Below are 25114 nucleotides of genomic sequence, written 5' to 3'. Positions count from 1 at the left end.
AATTGGTTATTTCCAAACCACTTCTTTTTTTTTAATTGACATTGCAGCACACTGAATTTACAATTGTTTGTTAAACACTCTATAAGGGATCCATGTATTATTTATATGTATACTTACGATCCTCCGAAGTCGACAACGAAAAGCCTCTGTAAAAGCTCATAGGTGAAGAGCGTGACGCCAAACTGCGGCGACGATCTGAACACTCGTGCTGTAAAATAGAAAAATTGATTTAAATAACACCAGCTCGCACGGTACTCTGCTTTTACGCACTGGATTGTGTTCTTTGTCTAAATAAAGATTTCTCAGAGTGATGCCCTTGAGAGTTATGTCGAATGTATGTTATGACTATACTCCTGCAGACTTAACATTTAAAACTGAAACAAACGTCAAACAATAATAAAACATTCTTCGTCCTAGAAACAGAATTAAACAACGGTTGTAAGAGATTCGTATGAGATAATGGAGAAATAAGTCACATGAAAAGAACGAATCGTGCGATGGGATGCAGTGCTTTCGACGGGGCACCTTGAGAACAAACAAACCCGTTACGCAGAAAATCAAGAAAAACACGAGAAAGTGAAGAACGGGTAGCTCTCACAAAGGAAAACTTGATGGAGAGGAGAACTCAAAACACGACGAGACTGGCAGGCAAAGAGAAAAAGAAGTACTCACTTAGAAGTAAGTTGCCAGGTCATATTGGAGAGGAAGAATAGTCGAAAGATGCGGCAGGGGGCCGATCCCCGCGCATGCAATCGACCAAATCAAAATATATTACTAACTCTCTTTATATCGAACTTAAAATAAATGTCACATCCTGGTATAGCTAACAAGCGTTTCTACTTTACGCTTGAAAGTTCCAAATTATCCAGAAAACTCAGCCGACCGAATATAATAGAATCTCATACCTGTAGCTCCTTTCCAGAACGCCCTTGCACCTTCTTCCTTATAAATTTTCCTCGCGCAGTCCGCCAAGCCATTGTACGTTGTTTGCCCTTCTCTAGCTACAACCTACGGTAATAAAATATTTTTTTTTTTTTGTTATTCAAAGAATAAAATGAGACAATTGGTTATAGTCGATCGAAATAAACGTGAAACGTACTTGCAATCTTGTTTTTATTACGTCTGCAGGAGTGACCAGCGCTGCTGCAGGCACACCAGCGAGTGCACCGGAAACAAGGAGTGACAGAGGTGTGTTGTATCCTCCTTCATCCGCCAATCGAGCTTTCGTGTGAGCATACATCGGGAAATAGATAGCACTGAACGGAACGTCACGTAGAAAACAAGCTCTCGCGCCCTAAAAGTAGAGTAATACGTTAAAGCGAACCGAAAGATTTTTCCAATTTTGCACGATATGAAAGAGCTGAGAACACTCACTTTGTACAAACCAAAAAGTCCTAATTCCTTTACAACTGTCAATGCTCTGACTTTCGTACCTCCAGCTATTTCGCCAGCCACCTGCAGCCGGATTTTCACAATTTCTAAGGGGTTCGTGAAGATTACCTGCGACCCTCCGGCCTGAAAGATAAAAAGTAACTCTGAAAAATGGTGTAAAATCGTGAGTTTGAAAAGCATAGACGCGGGAAGATTACGCATCGAGGACGAGCCGGGTGCTAAAATATGTTCATCGATCACTTACACAAGCACCGGACATAATTTCCCCGTAAAGGGGTAAATTGCTGTTTTTATCCATGAACTTATCTCTGACGAAGTCATTGACGGTTAGTTTGATTGCTTTCTCGGGGGCAACGCCCATCAGCTGAGGTATCAATCCTCTGTAAAGGCCGAAGAAACCTTCGTGCCGAATGACCTGTCAAACGCAAAATACCAACTTCATGATTAACAATGCAGACAGTGTTTCATGGCGAGACTTTTCGATTCCAACCTTTTTTAAGCAATCAAAGCTGTTTCTGTACATAAGTTCGCCGACGAGCGAGCCAGCCCTCTGGTTCTGCATCCTCGTCTTGACCAGGTCGATCGGGTAGACGGCCGTAGCGCCGACCGCTGCAGAAAACATTCTTCGTCTAGCTTTTACTACTTTAACTGTACCCTAATCGTGTCAGCTCCGCGAGGAGCAGGCGTTTAAATACTTAGAGTAAATTCCCTAACCATAGAACAGCGTTTGCTTTTCGAAAAGTAGATGTACTTAACGAGTCGGCAATCCTAGAACGCTTCGCGTAGCTGTAAAGAGAAATGTCAATACCAGTCCCAGTGAACATACCTCCGCCGATAGATCCAAGGACGAATCGATATCCGCTCTCGAGTATTTGCACGATCACACCACGCTCGTCAGGGCTCTGAAATGGCAACAACACTGACTATTAAACAACGTATGTATCCGACACGTTCGTGGTAATTGCGCATTCTTTCCGGGAATGTCTGACTGCCATCTGACCGGCGTGAACACTCTTCTCTTTCACCACACTTACCGACACCGCCTTAATCTCGGCGAGACGTTTTGTAATTTGCTTGAAATACTGCTCAGGTGTAATAGCCACGAGATCATTGTATACAATTTTCCTGAAACCCGAGAAAATGCCTGCTCAGTACGTACATCGTAGCTGTCGCGACAGTAAAGCGTTTGAATTGGGACAAGGTGGATGAAAGAATCGTTTCCTTTAAGAATGTACAATTTAGAAAAAAAAAAAAGAAAGAAAAAGAATGGTATCTAGGATGGTCGTTATGTGCAACACGTCGATGGCACTGCTTCGAGCGATTCTAAACATATACCCTGGCAATAGAGTTCCTCAAACATGTCCTTAAATCTGTCACTAGCATCGAATGGAAGAAAAATGGAATCATTAGTGTCCACGGTGTGCAAATGTTTGCAGATACCATCGTCCTAAGATAGATGCTGAAGAAAGTAGGTGAAACAAGTGTGATTATCCTTACATGTACATACAATTACATTGACGAAAGGAATGGGAATTTTCTTACTCCAAAGGACGACAAACGCGGAATTTAGAAAAGAACATTTACAAGTTTTCGGTCAATCGTTCGTGTCAAGAAAATTCCAAATGTGTTTTCTGAATTCGCTGTTTGATCGTTTTTCGAAAGCTCCCCATTGCTTTCGCGCGAGGCCAACGTATGCGTTATACAGAGTTATATAGCACGTGATTATTCTTGTAATACAAAGACGCACCCAAGCCCCGAATCTGCCTCGTCATCTTCCGTAGATCTGATCCAGGCAGCGTAAACACGTAAACAAATATATTCAATAATGAGAACTTTAATCGTTGCTCACTGAAGATCGGAAAGAATAATGTGTCAAGCTTTTTGGTAGGCATAGGAGGCGTTTAAAAATGATTCTCTTGGCAGCGATAGTCTCCATCTTCTTTTGCCAGAAACGAGACTCTCGACATATGGATGATGACGATGTGTGCTTGCTGGTGCAACGATAGCATTACGTGACTTTTCAACATGTTCTTATTGCTTTTCGTTGACCAGGTCGGCGTGGACAATAGCTATCACCCTGACACTGAGAATACTTTTGTCGCTTTTTTCTGCGTGCAGCCGAAAAAAGTCATTCCACGTGACCTTTCGTGCGACCAATCGACGTCGAAGTGTCGATACGACTCGGTGGTCCCGGGATTGGAGATACTCACCCAGTCTGATGAAGTAGGTCGCAAAGTTGAAAGAGAATGTCCACCTCCAGAGGTGTGATCTGCGACATCATTTGTGCGGAATGAAGGAACCTCTCTGAAAGCATTCAAATCGATCCCCATCGGTATTGCGAGCCATTCTCTTACAATTCCAGCGAAGAAGGAACTTTCTAAGAAACTTTTTACCCTTGGTAACCTCTTCGAATCTATGGCCGTTCGTCGCATTCAGGTAGATACGTTTTATGAGCTCCATATTATTCAGAAGGGAATTGAAGGCCATGAAGTATGGAAAGCTGACCTTCCTTCCAGTCTGACCGCTACTAGCAGCCTGCATTTATATTATATTTGGTTATACTCCAAAAAGTGTTTCATTTATTACGGAGAATGACCACGTGCTAAACAATGCTACTGTTAACTTACGGCAACTAAATTATCCCTCACATCCTTGGTCAGCAAGTGACTCTTGATACTGAGCATGATATCCTGAAAGTCTAACGCTGAGATGAAACCCTGTCCGTCTTTGTCGAATTTCTTGAAAGCCTCTGTCGCATACTCCTCGTGAAAATCCTGTAAACAAAAAGTTCAGCCCTGGTCGTTTAAAGCGTTTTTAATGAAATTTCCTAGATGGAAAAGAAAATGTGTCGATAATTACGTCCTCGATTACCGTGGACATTTTGAATACTTTGTCGCCTACTCACATGCAAGAATTGACTGAACTCCGCGTAGCTGATCAGCCTCTGTTTATCCTTTCCGAAATAAAGTTTAATGAAACTACTTTCCATGTTGAAAGGCATCCGTAGATGCAGCTCTGTTTTCCGCATCACCTCAACGAACTCGTCTGCAAAGGAAAATCGAGAGCCGTGAACTCCTCACCCTTTAATCGATGCGATCGAATCGAACTTCCCGTAGGAGATTTCGCTTACCAAACGCAACCATTCCATTTCCATTAGTGTCGAACAACTGGAAGGCTGTCTTGTACAGAGCATCCGGCACGCATAGCAGCCCTTCGAATGCTTGGAACTCAGTAAACGATATGAGCCTGAAAGTTTCAACATCGAAATTAGATTCAAACAACTTGGTTAGACGGTGAACTTTTAACGAGGTTTACGGTGTCTAAAAGAGATGTTGCTGAAAAGACACTGTAAACATGTCTTTACATGTTAAAATAAAGATTTTGCTGATCCGACACTTTCTATGAACTACGCGCAACAATATGGCTTGATTTCAACTTTTATAACTCTTATCAATATGATTATTATTGTAATAACATAACATTTTTTAAATAATATGTAACGCGTTTTTGTAGAACCATTCAAGAATGGTGGACGCAGTACACAGTCGTAGAAACATGATCTAGATTTTCGATACTGACCCATCTTTGCTAGTATCGACGATGCCCGCGAGCAGGTTGACGGAATCTGGATTGTAATCGGCATCTGTGTAAAGGCCAAGGTAACTTCGCACGAAGTCAGACGGGGTCATGAACCTCTCGCCATTCTTCTCCTGCGAGGCGTACTGTAATTTCCGGGAAACACCATTACTCCGACCGTGCAACCACGCGAAAAATCAGACGATCTCTGACTTTCGCTGAACTCTTTGCTCTTTGGTTATGTGGATTAACAATTCTTCCATCTTTTGCTTAGCTTTCAATGCGTAGTGTCATCTTTAAAGTCATTAATTACCACTGAGAAAGATCTATTGTGTCCAACTTTTAATTAAAAAAAAATTGTGGGATATTATTTAATCCCTGAAAAATTGTAATTTCTCATAGTCGTACAGTTTAATATTTCATTTCAAGTTTTTCATTCGATTGGTAATGCTAGAAACTAATAAGCTAAAATTAAAATGCATGATGTACTGAATTATTATCTTTTATAACATTAACCATTTTTTTTTTTTTTCATAGAAATATATTACAAGTAAATTGCATTATATTAAAAAAAAAAAAAAAAAAAAAGTTATTCGATGACTCATACTATTTTTGAAGGTGAATAGGTAATGACAAACTTGATTCGTTGAATTTAATAATTGCTGAATCAAATTTATTTGTAACATTTATTTTCAACTGTGTATCATGATATATATAAAGCAAATTGAGTTGGATCGTTTACCTGATTAAATATTTCATGGAGGCGTTCATTATTCGCACGCTTTAGATATCCGGAACCCTGAAAATTAAACATTGCAAGTTAGTATTGCGAAAAAGGCAATCGGTTCAAGAGTAAACAAGAAATTATAAGTTTAAATGAATTATAAATTCAAATACTGCTGAATGCGTCCAACGAATGGCGACAATTGCGAACAAAATCTGCAAACTCTTCACCTTTACTCTCATCTTTTACTACAGTTACTGTCTTAACATAACAATATCATGGACGCCATATATACAAGAACAGTATTTGATATTAATTGCTATTAATAAATTGTTATGACTGAACAGGAACACCAGGAGAGCGTAACAATAACATGGAATAATATAAGATAATTTTTAAAAAAATTAAAAATTTACAGTAAAACGGTATATGTACAGAGTGAAGCAATAACTTCATCCACCGTGAATATCTCCGTTAATTACAGTCCGCTGATAAGACTTGTCAAGACAAGATCGCACTATTATAAGGGACACCTACAATGGAAGAGTGCAATTTTTTCCAGGGTCGTTCGTTTTATGAGATTTCAAGGTCATCAATGTATTTTTTTTCTTTTTTTACGAAACGTTATATTCTTAAACTTGAGACCATTTTAGAACGATACTATAAAAGTTCATTCAGGGTCAGTCTATCTCTCTTACTGAGAATGCAATCCGTAAATAAAATATTATATATATTACATGTAGAAATGAATTATATGCCTCTGTATTCAATTCATTATAACTCTAATTTAAACAGGTATATTTATTAATCATTTTGCTACGTTAAACCTTTTAAATCCTCAACCAGATCTCTGTTACATTTTATCTACAGGGTGTCCCAAAAGTCGGGGAGGAGCCGGAAATGGGGGGTAGCTGAGACGATTCTGAACAACAATTTCCTTTGCAAAAATGTCGGATGGGGCTTCGTTAAGGAGATATTAAGCGAAAACCCCGAGCAATCAGAGCGCGCGTAGACCGTTCGAGCGGCCGCAGTAGCAAAGGCTGTATAGATATAATCTGAGTCTCAACCTGATGGACATTGCAGTTTATGCCTTTTCGAAGTTATTATATACTTTTATTATCGTATATATACGTATACACATAACCCGAGTCTTGACCCGATGGACATTACAGTTTATTCCAACGATTGATAAGATATGCCTCTCTGATGTTATTATACACTTTTATTATTATCGCTCCGGCGAAACACGATGTTTTGCTCGGAGAAGTCCAACAAACGCATTTATTTAGAAACTTTTAATAATATTGTCCATTTGTATTATCGTAAGACGAAAGCCAAGCATTTTTTAATAACGTCTATTAACCTCGGGTTATCAGCGATAGTATTTATCATACGATATGAAAAGGTTGCATTCACGCACGTAGCTATGCCACATTGCGTAAATCGATGATACAGTGCTTTACATCAGCGAAGCACACTTTGCAGATAACAATAGTAATACACAATTACACAACATTTTCGGTTATCTATTGCGTAGTGATTTTTAATGAAATTCACCAACATATTGCTGTCCATCTACATTTTTCACGGTTGGAATGACGTATAAATTAATTCTGTGCCTTTACGTTGGATCGTTTACTATTTATTCATTATGTACGTATTTTTGTTTGTAATTCTGATTTCAGAAAATTTCAGAAAACATATTTACTCGGTATTCTGTTACGTTAAAGTATCAGCCTTTTGTGTTATGGACTCGATAAAAATAGTTATAAAATAATAGTTATTAAATCTCAAGTATTCCAAAGCTCTTTATCGTACATTTCATAATATGGCCCTGACCATGTTGAAATTTCGCGGCAATCAACGGTAAACAAGAATTTACATTGCAACACGTTTCATATTTGCATGCCTTATCATACGTAGCTTTGAAATATTATCACCAAATTTCTGATGTCATATATAAAAATTACACTAATTAGATTAGGATCGGTATATATTAAGTATTTTCGTGTCGCGAACTGTGAAGATTAGATACGGCTACAACTTCAAGTAAGCGTAAACAATAATTAGCGAACTTTTCATACAATTTCCTTAAATGTAGACTGTAAACAATATAACCCAGTCTGAAACCATCCATTTCAGATATTAAAAAAGCATTTGACTATGCTTATTTTTATAATAAAATCCTAATAAACGGAAAGAAGTATTTGAATTTACAATATTTTCAATTCATTGGCATCGAAAATCTTAATGTGGTCCTGTTCGAGTTAGAAAGCTGTACATTCTGGATCGAAATTTGTGAAACATTTGCTTATTTAAAAAAAAAAGACTTAAATTCGTATTAACGTTCGATTCGCGTAGGTACGTTTACAATAATTTTATTTTCCATAAAAATCCGCAGCCTGGTTATGAATATTGTCGCAAATTCTCATACAGTCGTCGCGTGTGCGTACTCTAGATTGCGAGCACGAGCACTAAGACGATCAAATCTGCCTTGAGTAATATAGACGCGCGTGTCACGTGCGGGTCACGTGATTATTTTACATGCACTTTTCACGGTCATTCGACGCTCGAGAACTTGACGCAGAAAATAATGTGGGAATGATACGAGCCACTAGACGAACATGCCAGCTCTTCAAAGCCGATAACCCGACTCGACGGCTTCGCTAGTCGCACCAAAAATAACAGTCGATTTCTGACAATTACGCGATCGCGAATCTATCTGTCAAGATCGATAAGAAAATCGCGAACAGTTCTTGAGAACCTTTCGGAGTCTCGGGGATGGGTAACAGTTTCTCTAGATAATGAACCGTACCAAAAAATAAACAATCAGCTTAAGTAAAAATTAAAATTTCACCTAGAACGTTTATCGTAAAATTGGGATTCCGTTGAAGAAGATAGATTCTCTTTCTGAAAACAGTGTTCAGGTACGAAAGTAAAAGTACTTGTTAGATTAGATACGGACACTTGTATTATTATTATTATTCTTGAATTATTATTGTAGGCTAGATCTCTCCTGTTACGTAATTCCCGTATATTGTTATTTCAATTCAATTCAATCAATAAATGTGCTTCGTTTTTTCTTCAATTTGTGCCTCGTGGAAGTGTAACACCACTAGTAACACTCCCGCTAGTTCGATGTCCATTTTTCGAGTAACATTTCACGTTCGCTAGAATTTCTAGCAACGATCGACACGGATGCATCGTTAGGTGTGATCGGTCGTGGACGAAAAATATCCAAGCAACCGACTGTGCAACTCCGACAACGTAAAATGATATAAAAATGATAACCCGACGTGAACGAGGTCGCGCGACACGGTCGAGAAATATCTTCGTTTCTTTCGAGCAAAATCCGACCGAATGGAAAGAAACGAATAAGGAAGATTACTGGTGCAATCAGAAACCTTCATTTTCTGGAAGGAGTAAGCAAGATGGCGCGAGAAGAAGGTTTGGTTTCAGATTACAAAGTGGGCTGATATGAACGTACCATAACGCAGCGGGTAGATCTGCTTTCGAGATTTCTTCGAAAGAAAAAGTAATCCAACGTGTAACGGTAAAACGCGAAGATAAACTCGTCGTGTAACGTAAATTCTTCTAGAGACGTCACGTGGCCCCGGAAGTCAGCATGGTGACAATGACCGCATGCGTGGAATACTGGACGAGGAGAAAATAATCAGGTCAACAGATGTCTTAAATAACGCGGAACGGTATGGTATTTGGTACGTGCGTCACGCACGTGTCGGATGCGAGTCGACCGACGAAAACGCGACACCAGCGACCCGTGTTTCGTGTGCGAAAGACACGACGAGACTGAATCACCGCGCATTGAAGAAAAGTCGCTCGTGTTTCTCTTCGGCTCCCTCCTCTGCGGCTCTTCGTTTGAAAGATTGCCACTTTTTTGCCACTTTATGCTGATAGCAGTCCAGAAAAAAAGGCAAAACCTTGTTCGAATAATAGACGTCGAGTAAACAGGGACGCGTTACAGCTCCATGGGGTTCCAACATTGAATATGGAACGTAGGAGTACCGTTTAACTTTTTGGGGTTTATCATTTTCTAGTAATGTTTTTTCCCCCAAGTGCTGATCGAATAACTGACAGTAGATGGTAAAATGAAAATTATCGTGCAAGAAAGAAATTTTTATCTTAATCATAGATCACGGTTATTGCATGTAGGAATTAATTATGTGCCTCTGTGTTCTATCCTTTATAGTTCGAATTCAAACAGATATATTTACTCGTCATTTTGGTACATTAAAGTACCAACCAGCAAAACATGATGTTTTGTTCTGAAAAGTCCAACAGACGCGTTTATTTCAACACTTTTCATGTGTATATTTATATGTAATTGTATTTTCAATTTAAAATTGAAATTTCATGAGTTATATATAACGTACTAAATCTATTGAAATGTAACGTAACAGACAACAAATAAAATTACACTTAATTACACCAATTTATTCCTGACCTTTATTCGATTGAGTAACTGTTCCGATAAGATTTGTCGGTTCAAATTGAAATATAATATCATTATGAAATTCAAATTTGAAATTTTATTTAAGTTGTACCAAATAAAAAGTTATTTATCTTTCTTTCATTGTTCGACAGTTTTATTTAGATAAGAATGTTACTCGTATCCGATTGGTTTCGAGAGACTCCCTTAATGTTTGAAGAAGTTACTAAGAAAAAATCAATTTCTTATTTGATCAAGATGTTCGTGTCTGTTTAAAAACGCGTCACCAAAGATGCAAATTATTTCAAAGACGTTATTTCGAGTGACTGGTGTATAACAGAGCTGATCACATTGGTAGAACACGTGTACTTTTCAGTTAACTGTATTTCAAAGCAACGGCAATTATGAACCGGTGAATCAAAATTGAATAATAGCTATGACGTGACAAAGAGCGTTGTAAACCGTCTATAACGCTGCAATTTACTTTGTCATTAAATGTATACTTTGTTATCCTTTATTTCATAAAATGTTCCAAGGAAGATTTTCTGTAATAAATACTTACAGTTTAACAAGTTTATGAAGTAATGGTTTTAAATATTTAGAATGTAAAATTGATGATTAAGCTAAAGTAAATGGAGATCGCTGTATTCCTAGACGACCGACCATTGAACAAAGAGGAAGATGATTCAGCCATCGCTACCTATCTCCTGGACCTGATTTCGTATCTCCGTTCATACGCATTCTTCGTTCACGATTCCTCCTTCATTTCTTTTTGTGACTCGACACGGTCCTAAATCCTAAATAAACCATCAGTATCTATCCCACCTTTACTTCCAGTGTTTGTATATCTGCTTCCTGCTTCCTAGAGTCCTTCCCTTCCTTAATTCTATTTTTTGTCTGCCAAGTATCCCAACCAAGCAGACTTTCTTCTTCCCTCAGTTCTCTGAAGCTGTACCTAGGTAACTCTATTTTTACTCTTTTTCCAGATCACTCTCCGCGAATAGACCAAACTACAAGATCTCGATCCCGATACAATTTTGTCGAGCCTCGTTCGACCTAGGACCGCAAAGGGCTAATATATTTCATGCACTACTTGTTCATCGGTGACCGACACTTTGACGTTTTTAACTGACTTGACTTTATTCAAAAACCTTTATTCTAAGTCATCCAAAAATTCATTATTCATAAATTCAAAATTCATAATTCAATATTATTTGAACTGCAGAATGAATTATTTCACAATGAACAAATAGAAACTTAACAGTTGAAACCAATAAACGTCGAGTATACTAAATTGTTACGTGTATGGTCCCATTCGTTATTTAGTCGCGGTTTTATTCACCAGTTATTATTCAAACCACATCGTCATTGAAAATATGTTATTTCTTACTTAACGGATTTTTAATTTCATATGGATGCTATTTCATGAACATTTAAACTTAAGGTAGTTTTACCGTAGATTTATTTAGCGAAGAATTTTAACAAAACCTCACTTGAAATTGTTCTTTGATTACATATGAATCATATGGGCCTATCTTGATTTATATTGACCACGTCAATTTTATGAAAAACGACTTTCTATGGAACGCACCGATTTTCACGCAATCTCTTTCAATTTGAATGAAAATGTTATTTAGGAACTTTCCGAAAATTTGGTACGTTATAAAAATCGATATTATAAACCATAAAAAAAAAAAAAAAAAATTACTGACCGCGCTGATTCTGATTGGTAAACATTCATTAAAATCTGAAACAGAACGTAAAGAACGTTCAGCGTTGGTAACAGTCGGCGTTGTTGCCACAATCACGTCTCGAATATTACGGATACATATGTAGATATACATATTGATTTATTATGGACGTGTGTGAAAGCAGTAAGACTGTAATTTTACGAAAATTTCCAATGCTATTTCTCAACTTGGCCATCTCGAAACAACCACCTCAACGGATCCTCGTTTTTTTTTTTTTTTTTTAATTAACTCTTTAAATTTGTATTTTACAGTAATCTTATTTCTCGACGCCAGTGGTGGTCTTGCTCATTGTCAAGAGCAGATATTTTTACGCGATTGCGAGCGCGTGCCTTGGCGCAGAGATGCCCAACCGGTTCAACGCATAGCTTCCTGTATGCGTCGTTCATTTTACAAGGCGACGATGTTACATAACCGTCGACCGAACAGGCTGAGCAGCTCGTTCAGACCATGAATACGCATGTCAGGTTTATTTATCGACGTTCGTTAATCCCAATTTACAACAGCCCTGTTAATTATCGCTTGTGGGCGATTCGTCACTCTAACGAACGACACGATTTAATAAATTCTTTTTGGTTCGACTAGTCCCTTTTTAGGCGATCCTTTTACACCTGTCGAAAGTATAACTCGTGGATAAGCTGAGGTAAAAATTAGACTTTGAATCACAAAATAAACTGATTTACGATAAACAAATACAAATGTAACCGTTACAGTGATTAAACGTCAAGAGTAATCTCGAAGGTCAGAAAGAAGATAAAGAACTGGTTATTCGTTATTAATTTTCGTCAATTATTAATTTTCGGAAAATTTGTCTACGCCAATATAAATGCAGTTTATAAACAGGTTAAAGCCAGACATAATTGCTCTCATTAATTAACGCCATTAAAAAATCACTCTAATTAACCAACTTATTTTTTTATTATTAATAAAGTATTCAGGTTTATTTTCAGATGAATTTTTCAGTATATTTCAGTAAAAATTTGTTTGAATATAGTTCAATGTATCCTTAATAACATATCTCTACCATTCATTAAAAAATAATTAATTAATTAATTAAATTCACAGTGATGTTCGCCCTAAAAAAAGCATTCCACGATACAGAGACACGTCTAATGCGGTTAAGGAATTATCAGTGTGCTATCGCGAACCGATGGATTTCAACCATGTATCCGATCGGATAATCTCAAGTACAACACAAGATCATACAGTTACGTAATGCGTTACACGTACTGGTAATCGAGAATCCCGTACAATTAATACTAATAATGTCACTGGAAACGATAATCTGCTACTATTTCACAAAGCTCCTTGGCGTTATCGGCACAGCTTGATTCAAAGGTGGGTAGATGTGTATCGGGTTGATTAATAAATAGCTTTCGCTGCCGGTGAGATGTAATCATGCTTTCGAAGAACCTCTCGCGACTAGCAATTTTTTAATTTGACTGCTAAACGATTGGAATAATTAATTTGGAAATAAATTGTAAGTTAAAAGATGGAAGGCATTTATGAATAGAATACGAATGTTCATGTATTTATAAGAAATTTGAATGTGCAAAAAACTACAAGATGTACATAATACGCAATAATGTGAAAAACTATTGAAAGTAAAGCTCGTATACAAACGGAATAAAGAAAAATGTTTTGAAAAAGATTGAATTAATTCCTTTGTAATTTTAGAATTTTTCGTTGAAAGATCGTCGACTATTAAGGGGGAAAATAATACGAAGTGGTCAATAAAACAGTATCACGAAAGTTTCCCAACGTTGGCAGATAATTTTAAAAATTATCTCACGTAAGAAGATAACGAAATTGTATTTCAAACACTAAGTATTCATAAAATTAAATAGTGCACTATCTGAAATAGCACTTTAAATCTTATTTGAAAAATGTCTATGTCTGATGCATATACCAACAACCACGTGGTTTCTTCTATCTGAATAATTCTAACACGAAATGACCGTGAAATAAAAGTGGAATTGGCAGAAACGGTTTGGTTGAGAATTTTCCAGGGAGATTAGATACCGGATATCAGAGACGGAAAATTGCAATGAATGAATCATCTTTACTGCAAGAAAAAAATGTATACTTCTTTGAAGAAATAATCAAGGAAATTAGGAATATTATTCAGTTATCGCGATAGAAAATTGCCAGCAATTACGGGATATCCTGGATCGTATCAAATGCTACAAAATAAATAGGATTATACATATATCTTTTCGTCCAAAGAAACGGAACTATGAGATCATGATTAAAATAAAAATAACACTCGGTAATTGCTGAATTCCAATGTAATGACTCAATTCTTTTTCTTCCAGTGAACCGTCCTTTTGCTAACTGTTCTACACCGATATCCCCTTTGTGCTTTGTACTATTTACGTATACCTGGAACAGCGGTTCGCAAGTACACGACCTTTGCCAGAAACACGTTGTCCGAATTAAGGAGTCTCTCTGGCGTGACGAGAAATATTAAGCATACTTTCGGAATTTTTTTGTCAAAATTCGTAAAATAAAATATGATTCCAATGTTCGTTCTACCGATAATATTATTCAAAAAGAATACAAAAATATTTTTGTACAAACTTTATAAAATTTGTACAAGCTTCAAACTCGTTTTTCTCGAAACATCATTTTTCTCAGCTGGTTATCAAGATAAAAAAAAAAATAACTCTCGAATCGATTTTTCTGAAATTTAAATACGTTCTTGTGAATATCAGTAGCGAACATGTGACACACGGCTATTTTAAAAAATGCAAAATTTCATGCTTCTTTAAACATAAAATGAAACGAGCATCTTTTTCTTTATTTTTTCGCGTATACGAGATCTAAGTCTCAATCTGATGGTCATTTAATTTACCTACAATAATACACACAATGTTCAGTAATCAATGAATTCTGCTTATTGTTATTCTACCAACAAATTACAAGTATACTTGACAGTTACCGGTCGTAAAAATGAATTCTGTGCCTTCATATCTATATGATTATTTCAACTCTAGTTTATACAGAAACATTCACCCGCCATTTTATTTCATTAAAGTATTAACTTTTCACAGTAATGAATAGATTGCGGAATTTTATGCGCTTATAATATAAACTAATGTAACAACAAACACATGCTAAACATAACTAAATGGTACGAATAAAAGGGCTAAAATAACATTATTGTATTTATTATAAAACATAATACGCCTTCGAGAAATGGCTCAGAGAAATGTTAATATCCGTTAAATAAATTTTTAAAAAATACCAGCTCGTAGGTGATGCTGAGACGAAACTCTTTTATATTTAGTTCGTTTATAGAACTCTTAGTTTCAAAAATAATTTAAAAAAGACATTCCTAAGGTATGCTCAACTGTTCGGATCGTCGCACCAGAAAGATCTGCGGCGAACTACAAGAAAAATTCCGACGCTCACAGCGACACGGAAGAAACTCACACAGGTAGACAAGGCCTAAAAGAGAAAAGGAAGCGCACAGCTGGTGCAAAAAATTCTGGAGAACTGACCTCTTCGTAATCCTCGTCGTTTTTTTGATGCATTCTCCCTTACTCATCCGTTCCCAGTACAACAACACAACACTATCACACCTTTGGACACCTTCGAGCCACTGATCGCACAAAAAGTAACACACATACGCCGACGGTGGATTCCTGGTCACATGTTCGTTCGTTGGAAACGTATGACGCGTCAACGGATCATCTCCAGATCGCCAAGTTACCTCGAGGACGATCCACGCGTGACTGGTGTCGACTCACGGCGAGGTTCTCGACGCAACTGGTGCAGGTTCACGGAGGGAGGGTGAACACGAGGTCCCCGACCCGCTTTACAGGGAAAACTGTTACAGGAAAGCCTAGATACAGCCACTGTCGCTCGACGATTCGGATGACGCAAATGTACACGGTGTTTCGTTTAACGCGTTCACTGCCACACTAATACTCTTGAAAATTTCTATCGCGATTTAATTTTGTTTACAGACATTTGGAAACTGCGTAATGAAATATTTATTTCGATAGTTAGTTCTGTAACTTCGTCGAAATTCGAGTATTTCATTCAAATTCATTTTCCATGACACTTAACTTTCAGAACGAATAGTTTTCGTTTTTCAGTGAAAAGCACCGTCGCCCATATACGGGCGACGTGGCGATCAACGTGTTAAATGGGAATTGTTAAATATCTCACGAGGGAATGAAGATATCTTAAACATTATTTTACGAACATTATTTGGTTCAAATGTACAAATTATACGGTGTAAAATAGTTTTGTTGTAATTCAAGTGGTGGGAGAGATTCGAAGAACAATTTGATTCTTTTAAATAGAACCTTGTATATTTTTACGTGTAATAAGATAGCGTTTATTTTGACAAATTCATACTCTACTCGCCGCTATTTCAGCTTTCTTTGATACAAAAGATAAGAGATGATAGCGAACAAATTATAATTTAGTTGGACTTTAGTTATTTTTTAAGGTGATCGCTAATTGCGAGGGAATTTCTATGTACCTAATCATATTTCCAAGTAATTAAATTCAGTGATCACTGCGTAATTATCGTATGGGTACTTTACAATTGTAATCGTTGCAAATATATAATGTCAATAATGAATGATAAAATATTCTTCTATGATCCTCACATATTTCAATCATAAAAAGTTTCCGGTTCGTTTAGTACGATAATAAATAACAATTACTCGTTAATATATCAATGACATTGCGCTTATTCTAAATCGAATGGCTTGGTCAAATTAGGGCCAAAAAGAAAGTTATTTGAATTATTTAAAATTTTAATATCAATTCTCTTACGGATCTTTGTTGTTTGGATAAAATTACGCACTACCATAGCAAATAGATACGATGGAAACATCAATGGCGATCTTTGAGAATCACGAGTTAAGTGAATTCGATTCAATTCCCGCCGGAAAGTATGTACACGTTGAACACATTGAATAATAGGGACATTAAGTTTCTTAGAGGGGGTCCGTTGCCAATAGAATGGAGCAGGAAATTGTTTACTCTAACGGTTAACATCGAACTGCTTCCATATTCGTGTATTTCTAACATTCGATAGGACATACAAGTACTGTACAAATCATTAAAAAGTATTTAATAACGTGCCATACATTTTCACAATTCCTGTTTAAAAACCACAAATTGTTTCGCAGTAATAATTCATGAAGTACTTGGATTGCAATCCCGCACAACTCTGGAAATATCCCATTGCTGTATTAGTTTTCAGAATTGAAATTTTCTTTGGATAAGACCGAGTATCCAATTGCTTATCGGTAACGGATCGGTTTCTTCGTTGGCGACGCGGCCATGATAGGTATCGGTTTGCAATTTTGCATCTTCGTCCTTTTGTCACCCGATCGATATTATCGTAGCCACGATAATCATTCGTCGACGTAGCGTCCGCATATTTATATTAATCGATGAAAGGTTTAAATTGACGATGAATCGCGGTAAAAATAATGTCGAGTAATTATTCACTTAGAGAAGAATAACAACATCGAGGACACTCGAAGAACTGAGTGCACTTTAATATGATTATAATGACACGATTAATATATTAATTAATAATTAATAGTACTTTTAATACCGAGTCGTTTATTTTGAACATTTTGGAAGTATTTAAAATAAATATCTTAAGGAGAAATACAATCTATAGGAACAAGTGAAATTGTCTGTATATTTTCGAAAAATTAAATATTTTTATTTCGTTGCGTATTCGAAGCAACCGAACGGATTTATAAAATGGAGTTTTTCGTCGCGTAAAACGCGAGATACCTCATGATTTATCACCGTAATCATCTCCGGTGTCAATAGCCCTTAGAAACTTGCGAAACTCGGTGAGCTTTTACTAGAGCGGTGCGCGAACCGAAAATACTGCGACGTGATTTTCAGGCCGTGCTAATTCCGAGCTCCGCACAAATTTGCGCAAACACCGTTGCGCAAACTACGGAGTACCGATCTGATCCTTTCGTCTGAACTCGACAAAAGAGGATGTTACATTTTGGAGTAGCTCCGACACTAAAATTATTAATAAGACATTATTCGTTAGGCTTCGAGGAATTTTAAATTATAAAGTACGGTCGGTACAATAAGATATGATATTTCTGATATTTCGTATTCAATGAAGAAGAGTTTGTGCTAATACGAACACTATCAGTCTTCTACGATACACGTAGGCTTAAAGATGTTTGGTTTCAACTATATCACTGAGAAATACGGTCCATCTGGAGATAAATGCAACGTACGCTTAAAAATATCTTAAATTAAGTTTCGTAATGAATAATAAATACGAGAAAATGGTGTTGTATAGTTTTACTTGGAAAACTGGATTTCCATTTGTGGGAGGCAGGTCGAAAATGTTTGATAATTGGTTGTGAACGTTTTCCACGCGAAACGAACGTCGGAAAGCGGATGGAATGGCTCCGTCGTTATTGGACGATAAACGGTGCGGAACACTTGCAACTTAATGCTTCAGAGATGCTGAATCGACCAGGCTACGGGCGATCGATGCACTCCAACAAAGAGACGACGAACCGGACGAATGTAATGCTGAGGTTTCGTGTACATTGCGGAACAAAATGATAGCCCACTCAGCGTTTTCGTTTCTATTAAGCTAGTTGTTTCGAGGTAATCACGTTCAAAAATATATTGGCAACTTTTGTACAGTATTACTGTTCTCGTGCACGTTTGGATTGATATATCGATACGTACACCTACACAAACATTCAAGCGGCAACAACACTGTCTGATACTGTGCACGTTTTCTACGTTCAGTTCCAGATTTCAATGAATTATATTCCAGTAACGGCGCGGTCAATAATCGTTTCTTCGATTTTACGTAATTTGAAATTTTGGCTTTTATAACATATCAAATTTCCAGCAACTTCCTAGATTGGATTTTCATTTAACTTGAACAAATTCACGCGAAAGTTCGTATCCTCTATAAAAAGCTGTGTGAAAATTACAAAATTTTGATGTCGTTTGTCGTGAAACCGGGGTGGTCAATTTAAATCGAAAATGGCTCACATAATTCATATTTAATCAAAGAAGAATCAAGCGAAGTTTTGTTCAAATCCACGGAACACTACTTTACGAGTTACAGTATATGAAAATTTGCTAGAAACACGAAATGCTGGTCCGCGTGGTGTCCAATATGGCAATGATGGTTCCTGCGCGAATCTCGCTCTCCGAAAGCCTACGTGACTTCATGCACGTAAATGTAGTGGTCGATTCCGAGCATATTCGAATCGGTTCCTCGCGTCATATCCTGCCCCCGATCGTCATCTCGGTTGTCCGTCGGGTCTCGGTTAGTTTAGGATTAGATCTGAGTCGGATTAAAATGCTTCGTGTAAATTACAAGCAGACGAGTGGCGCGCAATCGCGACGACCTAAAAAAATAATACTGCACCGTGACAAAAAGTATCGAATATTTCTCGCGAAATCAGTAATGCGAATAATCAGAATTATTTGCAATGTGACGATGTTTTTGCGAAGAGCGCGATTTAAACAGAAAATGTTGCGTATTTCTACGTCGATGCATAGGTAGTGGTTTACGTCATAGGATTGGATAAACATCGACACAATCACTGACCGGTCACTGCTTACGAACGATTACGATATAATCGTGTAACTCGGTGTTGTAAATCTCGGTAAACATTCTAGATAATTAGCCACAACGAACCAACGCGTCGTGATCAACAAGCTCGCATTTAAGTCAAGCATCAAAGCAGCCTTCGTTCGAGAAATTAACGGAAAGATACGATAAGCAATGAGTTTTATTGCAATATCTGAAAATGCTTTCATCTCGTACAACTGAGTTCATTTTATCCCAACTAAGGCAAGTTCGAGACATTTAGAAGTATGCGGTGCTATAGTCACGTTCGCATAGTATTACTTTTTTATATGTACTTTTTATTCTTTATGGGTAAAATCCATAATGAATATTGTATATCACGCCATCTGTTATATTTAAATGTCATACTGGACCATCTGAGGCCATACTCGCACCATATACATGTACATGTATTATTGAGGTGGTAAGTTTTTTAATTTTATTTCTTTCTCTATATATATAGGATATGTGGCACTGTAGTGGTGTGACTGTAGCGTCACCTACCGAATATATAGCTAAACACTATAAATAAATTTCATATATAAAGATAAATAATAATAACTGGAAATTCGTTGATCTGGACAATTCAAAGAATAAAATATTCTTTAGGATAAGAACATTAACCTCTCTGTTAACGAATAGTACACGTGATCGAATTTTACAAGTATCCTTTAATTCCTTGCGAATTAAGTTTAAACTAATTCCATCTTTTGCTTAGATTTGATATTTTATTTAAAGTTCTTTTTTCCATGGAATTGGCAGTGAAACAACACTAACGATAAATAAGTGAAAACAGATATCGATACTGTTCTCCTGTGCAGCACGAAATTTATTTCAATTTTACGCCGTGTGCCTAAAAGAGTTAGGCATATTCCTTGGAAAATCTCTGTCGCGACGTAAATAGGATTTAAAATTACGACACGGAAGGATTAGCACACTCGTCGCGGTCAAGGTGATCGTAAGTGGCTGTATATCGGTTGATTTGGATCGAACGTCTGCATTCCCTGCATTCGTTTCTGCGTCTCTAGAATTAGGACACAGTTTGAGCGATCCTACAGCGACTTACATAACTCGTGCGCCAAAATTCTTTCACGGCTGAGTTGCCGCACAGGTCAACCTTTTTTCGCGACAATACGATACAATTTTCCTCTTTACGTCCTCAGCGATTTTCGAGTGATTAACTCTTTTGGCAAGAGTGCTCTGTCCGCCGTGATGCTCTCGCAAAATGCGTATGTAATTATATAAGTAACACATATAATGTTATTAGATGGACGCCGGATATATCCGGCGCTCTTCCACACAGAGCATCAGATGGATGCCGGATATATCCGGCGCTCGTACCGAAAGGGTTAATACATCAGCTACGGACTTGTTTCGAAAAGTTCTACAACTTACAAGATGATGTAATAACTAGACAGCGGATCTTTATGGAGAATAAAATCTTCTCGAACGTGAAAATTGAACCTAATTAGGAATTTATTTTATTCTGCAAATGTTATAACATGAACTTTGCTTTCAATCTTTTTTATATTCTTGCATATTGTTTGCATTTTGTAGGTACTTGCACGTTCAAATTTCCTATAAATGCATAAAGATCCGCAGTCTAGTAATAACACTTTTCGGTGTGTTTTCATCTTCATTCTGCTTCGCCATATTGGATTCGCCATCTTCATTTTGGAATTTTGGTTTCAGATTCGCAATCAACGACCTCTAAAATCCCAGAGTACGAACTTTCATCCAAATTGAATAATTCTTCCCATTTTTATCCGCCATGTTGGTCCCGCCATTTTCAATTTAAATTCGTAATCAGCGACCTCAAAAACTTCCAAACACTAACTTTCACTCAAATCGCGTCACTTTTCGCACTTTGTTCGGCCATATTGGATTCGTCACGCTGAATTTCTATATTTTCAGTTCAAATTAAATATCATGAACATCACTCGATCAAAAAAATCATTTTTCGATACAAATTGTAACCTACATTAAAAAATAGAATAATTCACGCTTATTAAATAAAGACTTACCCAAACAACTATCCCGTTGTATAAATATCGCGATTAAATTTCAATAGATCGATTTTATCCGCTATCTGTTATTCGAATAAAATTTCACCCATCTCTGCTGTGTACGTCTGATAAGGAAATCTCGCTTCCATCTTGTTTTGTAGCTCGCAAATAGGACAAAAGTATGTACACAAGAGGTAGAAGTAATATTGCGTAATATTCCCTGCACGCACGTCGCAATATATTGACAGGACTTCAATAATATCAAATACTTTTTGATTGTTTCAATTCGTCCACAATATCATCCAGAGGCAGACAACGTTATTGACAATACATGTACGATATTACACAATAATATTGACCGAGTGTCTTGTTAAAAAACAGATAAAAGTGTGTACATGTTGAGGAATGCGAAGGCATAGTAGGAAGGCGAGTGAAAAAAACTATTCGATAAAGTACTATGGCATAGCAATTAAAAGATATCTACATCCTGCTTGGCAAATGGAGAGAAAGATATGGACGATGAATTACCATGAAAATTCGTTACATAGAAACCTACAACATATCCATTCGCTTCTACAAAAGTGTTAAACAGCATCTGTTAACAAGGAAGCCTTTTGCAATCAAAAAGTAATAAAAAAGTTTCATGAAAACTTATCAACGGATAGTTTAGAAGATGGAGTGCGTCGGGTCGGTGCCATCACAGAAAATGATAACAAAACTTTTAATGGAATAATTTGAAAAAATAGTTTATTCCAGTTTGAAACACTGTGGATGCAATCGCGATAAAAATTAGAATTATATTCCACTTCGATTTCGATTCTCTTCAACAGTCACGTCAATTTCCTCGGATTCAAAGAATAATATTAACCCTTTTAGTAATTTTGAAAAAAAAGGATAAAACGAAATATTTCAATGTTTGTTGAAAATTACATTAAAATTGTTTGTCGGTCGTCTTTGATAAATATGACTGAAGAATAAAAAGGATCATCACTTTGGCATAGTTTGACGTAGAACATGTAATGCGAAACGTACACGAAGTATATTCAATTAATTATACATTATGGATTGTTTATTACAATGTTAGAAGTCTCTACTTTGGTTACTTAACTCAACAATTTTTAGTCAATAGAACTCTAACTCCGTGTTATCTATAGTGGTGTAGATTCATAATGTTATAATTGGGTCAACGTAATGTAACGCCAACGGCAGAAATATAAACGAGTTACGAACTACTAAACGCATTCAACGAGACCTGCGATTTTCAACCATAAACGCATAATGACTCGCGCGCCACACATCGATGCTAAAACAGTTACAATAACGCAAAAATTAGACATCGTATAAGAAACGTTACGAATGAAATGAACAAACTTTATACTTTTGTTGACTAGTCCTATCGTTTCAATATGGTATGTACTTCCATTATCCTTTATCATAGTCAGAGTTATGACGCGAAAAAAGTACAAATTAGAGAGTATTCGAATATAACGTCGCAATACGATACGTACTTTCTTTATCCTTCGATATAGAGCTACCAAGTGAAAAAGTAAAAATCGTAAAGTGTCCTAATATGAAAGTTGTTTGTCGAGGTTGTGGACCTAATGTTCCGATACGATACGTGTTTCCATTATCCTTTATCACAGACAGACTTATGTCCCGAAAAGTGAAATTTGTGAGCTGTCCCGATATAAAAGTTGTCGGCTGTAGTTGTAAGAGTTTGAGGAAAAAGGGAAGTCGGTTGAAGATAGTATCGAGATCGAGAGTGAGGGTTGCGGCTGAAGTCCCGGTGACCTCGAAACGAAGACGGCCTCGCGGCCGGAGACTTCAGGATCGATATTCGCACCCGCCATTCGTGAACACATCCAACTCGATGCAGATATCACTCGGCCAGTGTCGCTTCCGTCTCCGCGACTAGACTCGAGTAAATAGCGAGTAGCCGCGAATTAATCGGTCGAGGTTCAGACAATAACGAAAACTAAACGATCTATTCCTCGTAATTGGTTGAATCTGTAAACCTCGATCGATGTCGACGTGAAACGACCGTTACGAGAGAAAAGATCGGCAAAACTTACCCACCTCTTCGCAGGATGCTTGAACGAGAAGCGGGTTCTTCAACATTCCCAGCAACAGGAAGTTTACTACCTCGATCGTCCCTGCACGAGTTCACACGGGAGTAAAACGATGCTCCTTTCTCGAGGGGTGCTGGTTTTTGTTCGTTCGGTTTTTTTTAAATCGAACACCGGCGACACACTCTCACACACACACAGTCACACCGGGCCACACCACAAAAGAACCTTTTACGAGCTTCTTCGGCGTTGATCTAACCGTGGAACCGCGACGGAGTCGACGAAACGCTCACCTGCTCTTTGAAAACACTCTGTAGAACGGAAGCTGCCATGCTACTGCGCGCAAATCAATCAGCTAGCGCCATCTCGACGGCCGAGGCTACATTTACACAGCCTTTAACTTATTGTTAGGCTCGTGTAACGCTGATGTTATAACTCCCACTCGAACGAGTACACGTCAAGGTGAAGTAGCTTAACAATTTTCGACTGAAGAGACTACTTTCTGTAGTACCACTATCGATTTACGAAGAATTAGACGTTTACTTGTTGTATGGTTGTAATTTAAATGGATTCAGCTTGTTCAAAATTCAAAGTTATATTAGGTTATCCGGAAAGTTTCTTTCGCGAGTTGCACTCAATTATTTGATGTGGTCGTGTTTATATAAATAGACAATCTAATTACATAGATATTCATGTTATAACAGTAATGGAGACTATTGTACATGTATTACTTAATAATAAAGCGAAAGAAACTTTTGGGACAACCTAATACTTTGAGTTTGGAAAATCTTTTTTGTTGATATTTGAAAGATGTGTAGAAATGAATTCTGTGACTTTTTCAAGTAAATTTATCATAAATGAAACTTTTATTTATGTAAAGCCGACAGCGTGTAATAGAAATAATCAGTACATTTGTTTAATTTAACACCAAATTATTTATAATAATAAATCTTGGATTTTCCTCATGATTTTTACAAGCTTCATAATTAAAAAAATTAAGTTTCGTTCGATGACACCAGATTGTTAATGATTATTTAAAAAAAAAATTTAATTCAAATCAATTTAAAAATAGAATCAACGAATAAATGCATCTATATCTATTTGCATATTATAATATAATTCAACTGTAGAATCTTCTTCCATGAGTTTTAATTAAAACGTGACACTATTTCATTAATTTTAGGAAATATTTTATTTGTTAGATATTCTCAACATCCTCGATTCATACGTTGACACAAATCCACGTGGCAACTTTATGGTACGGTATACCGACTAATTAACTTTGCAAACTGTGACAAATTAAGATATTTATTTTGGTATAGTTAGTATTATTAACATCGTTTCGTTGCAGTTATTTATACGTCTTTTTAACGTTGATGTCATAATTTTAAACTTTTCTGCAAGGCAACTTACGATCGTGATCTTGTTGCTATTTACTCGATGTATAATAACATCTATGCGATACGTCTTGGTCCAGAAAAGGCCCTGGTCTAGAAAATTCCCTTTGATCCGTCAGTGGTTACTACACAATGTTATAACA

The 25114-nt window shown here is 36.9% G+C and overlaps 1 protein-coding gene across 4 annotated transcripts in view; it reads right to left on the bottom strand.

Annotated features, from left to right (window-relative positions):
• The window catches only part of LOC128891619 (calcium-binding mitochondrial carrier protein Aralar1), a 31357-nt gene extending 7102 nt beyond the window's left edge, over positions 1-24255 (bottom strand). The window contains exons 1-17 of one of the 4 annotated variants that reach the window (XM_054151248.1): positions 23585-24255; positions 5711-5767; positions 4972-5114; positions 4523-4638; positions 4298-4437; positions 4020-4166; positions 3786-3927; positions 3603-3696; positions 3140-3175; positions 2427-2517; positions 2219-2294; positions 1883-2001; positions 1637-1807; positions 1375-1515; positions 1100-1294; positions 906-1008; positions 118-208 (exon numbers count right to left, since the gene is read on the bottom strand). In XM_054151248.1, the coding sequence (XP_054007223.1) occupies positions 118-208; positions 906-1008; positions 1100-1294; positions 1375-1515; positions 1637-1807; positions 1883-2001; positions 2219-2294; positions 2427-2517; positions 3140-3175; positions 3603-3696; positions 3786-3927; positions 4020-4166; positions 4298-4437; positions 4523-4638; positions 4972-5114; positions 5711-5767; positions 23585-23626 (1904 nt within the window). In that variant the 5' untranslated portion in view covers positions 23627-24255. Of the gene's footprint in view, positions 1-117; positions 209-905; positions 1009-1099; positions 1295-1374; positions 1516-1636; positions 1808-1882; positions 2002-2218; positions 2295-2426; positions 2518-3139; positions 3176-3602; positions 3697-3785; positions 3928-4019; positions 4167-4297; positions 4438-4522; positions 4639-4971; positions 5115-5710; positions 5768-9179; positions 9501-15393; positions 15638-23584 lie in introns of those variants that run through there. The other 3 variants (XM_054151249.1, XM_054151251.1, XM_054151250.1) reach the window with 3 other exon arrangements.
• Between the last annotated feature and the right edge of the window lie 859 nt (positions 24256-25114).

Source organism: Hylaeus anthracinus, unplaced genomic scaffold, assembly GCF_026225885.1.
Source record: "Hylaeus anthracinus isolate JK02 unplaced genomic scaffold, UHH_iyHylAnth1.0_haploid 12002, whole genome shotgun sequence".
Taxonomy (NCBI): Eukaryota; Metazoa; Arthropoda; class Insecta; order Hymenoptera; family Colletidae; genus Hylaeus; species Hylaeus anthracinus.
This window is presented reverse-complemented; position numbering and strand designations above follow the sequence as displayed.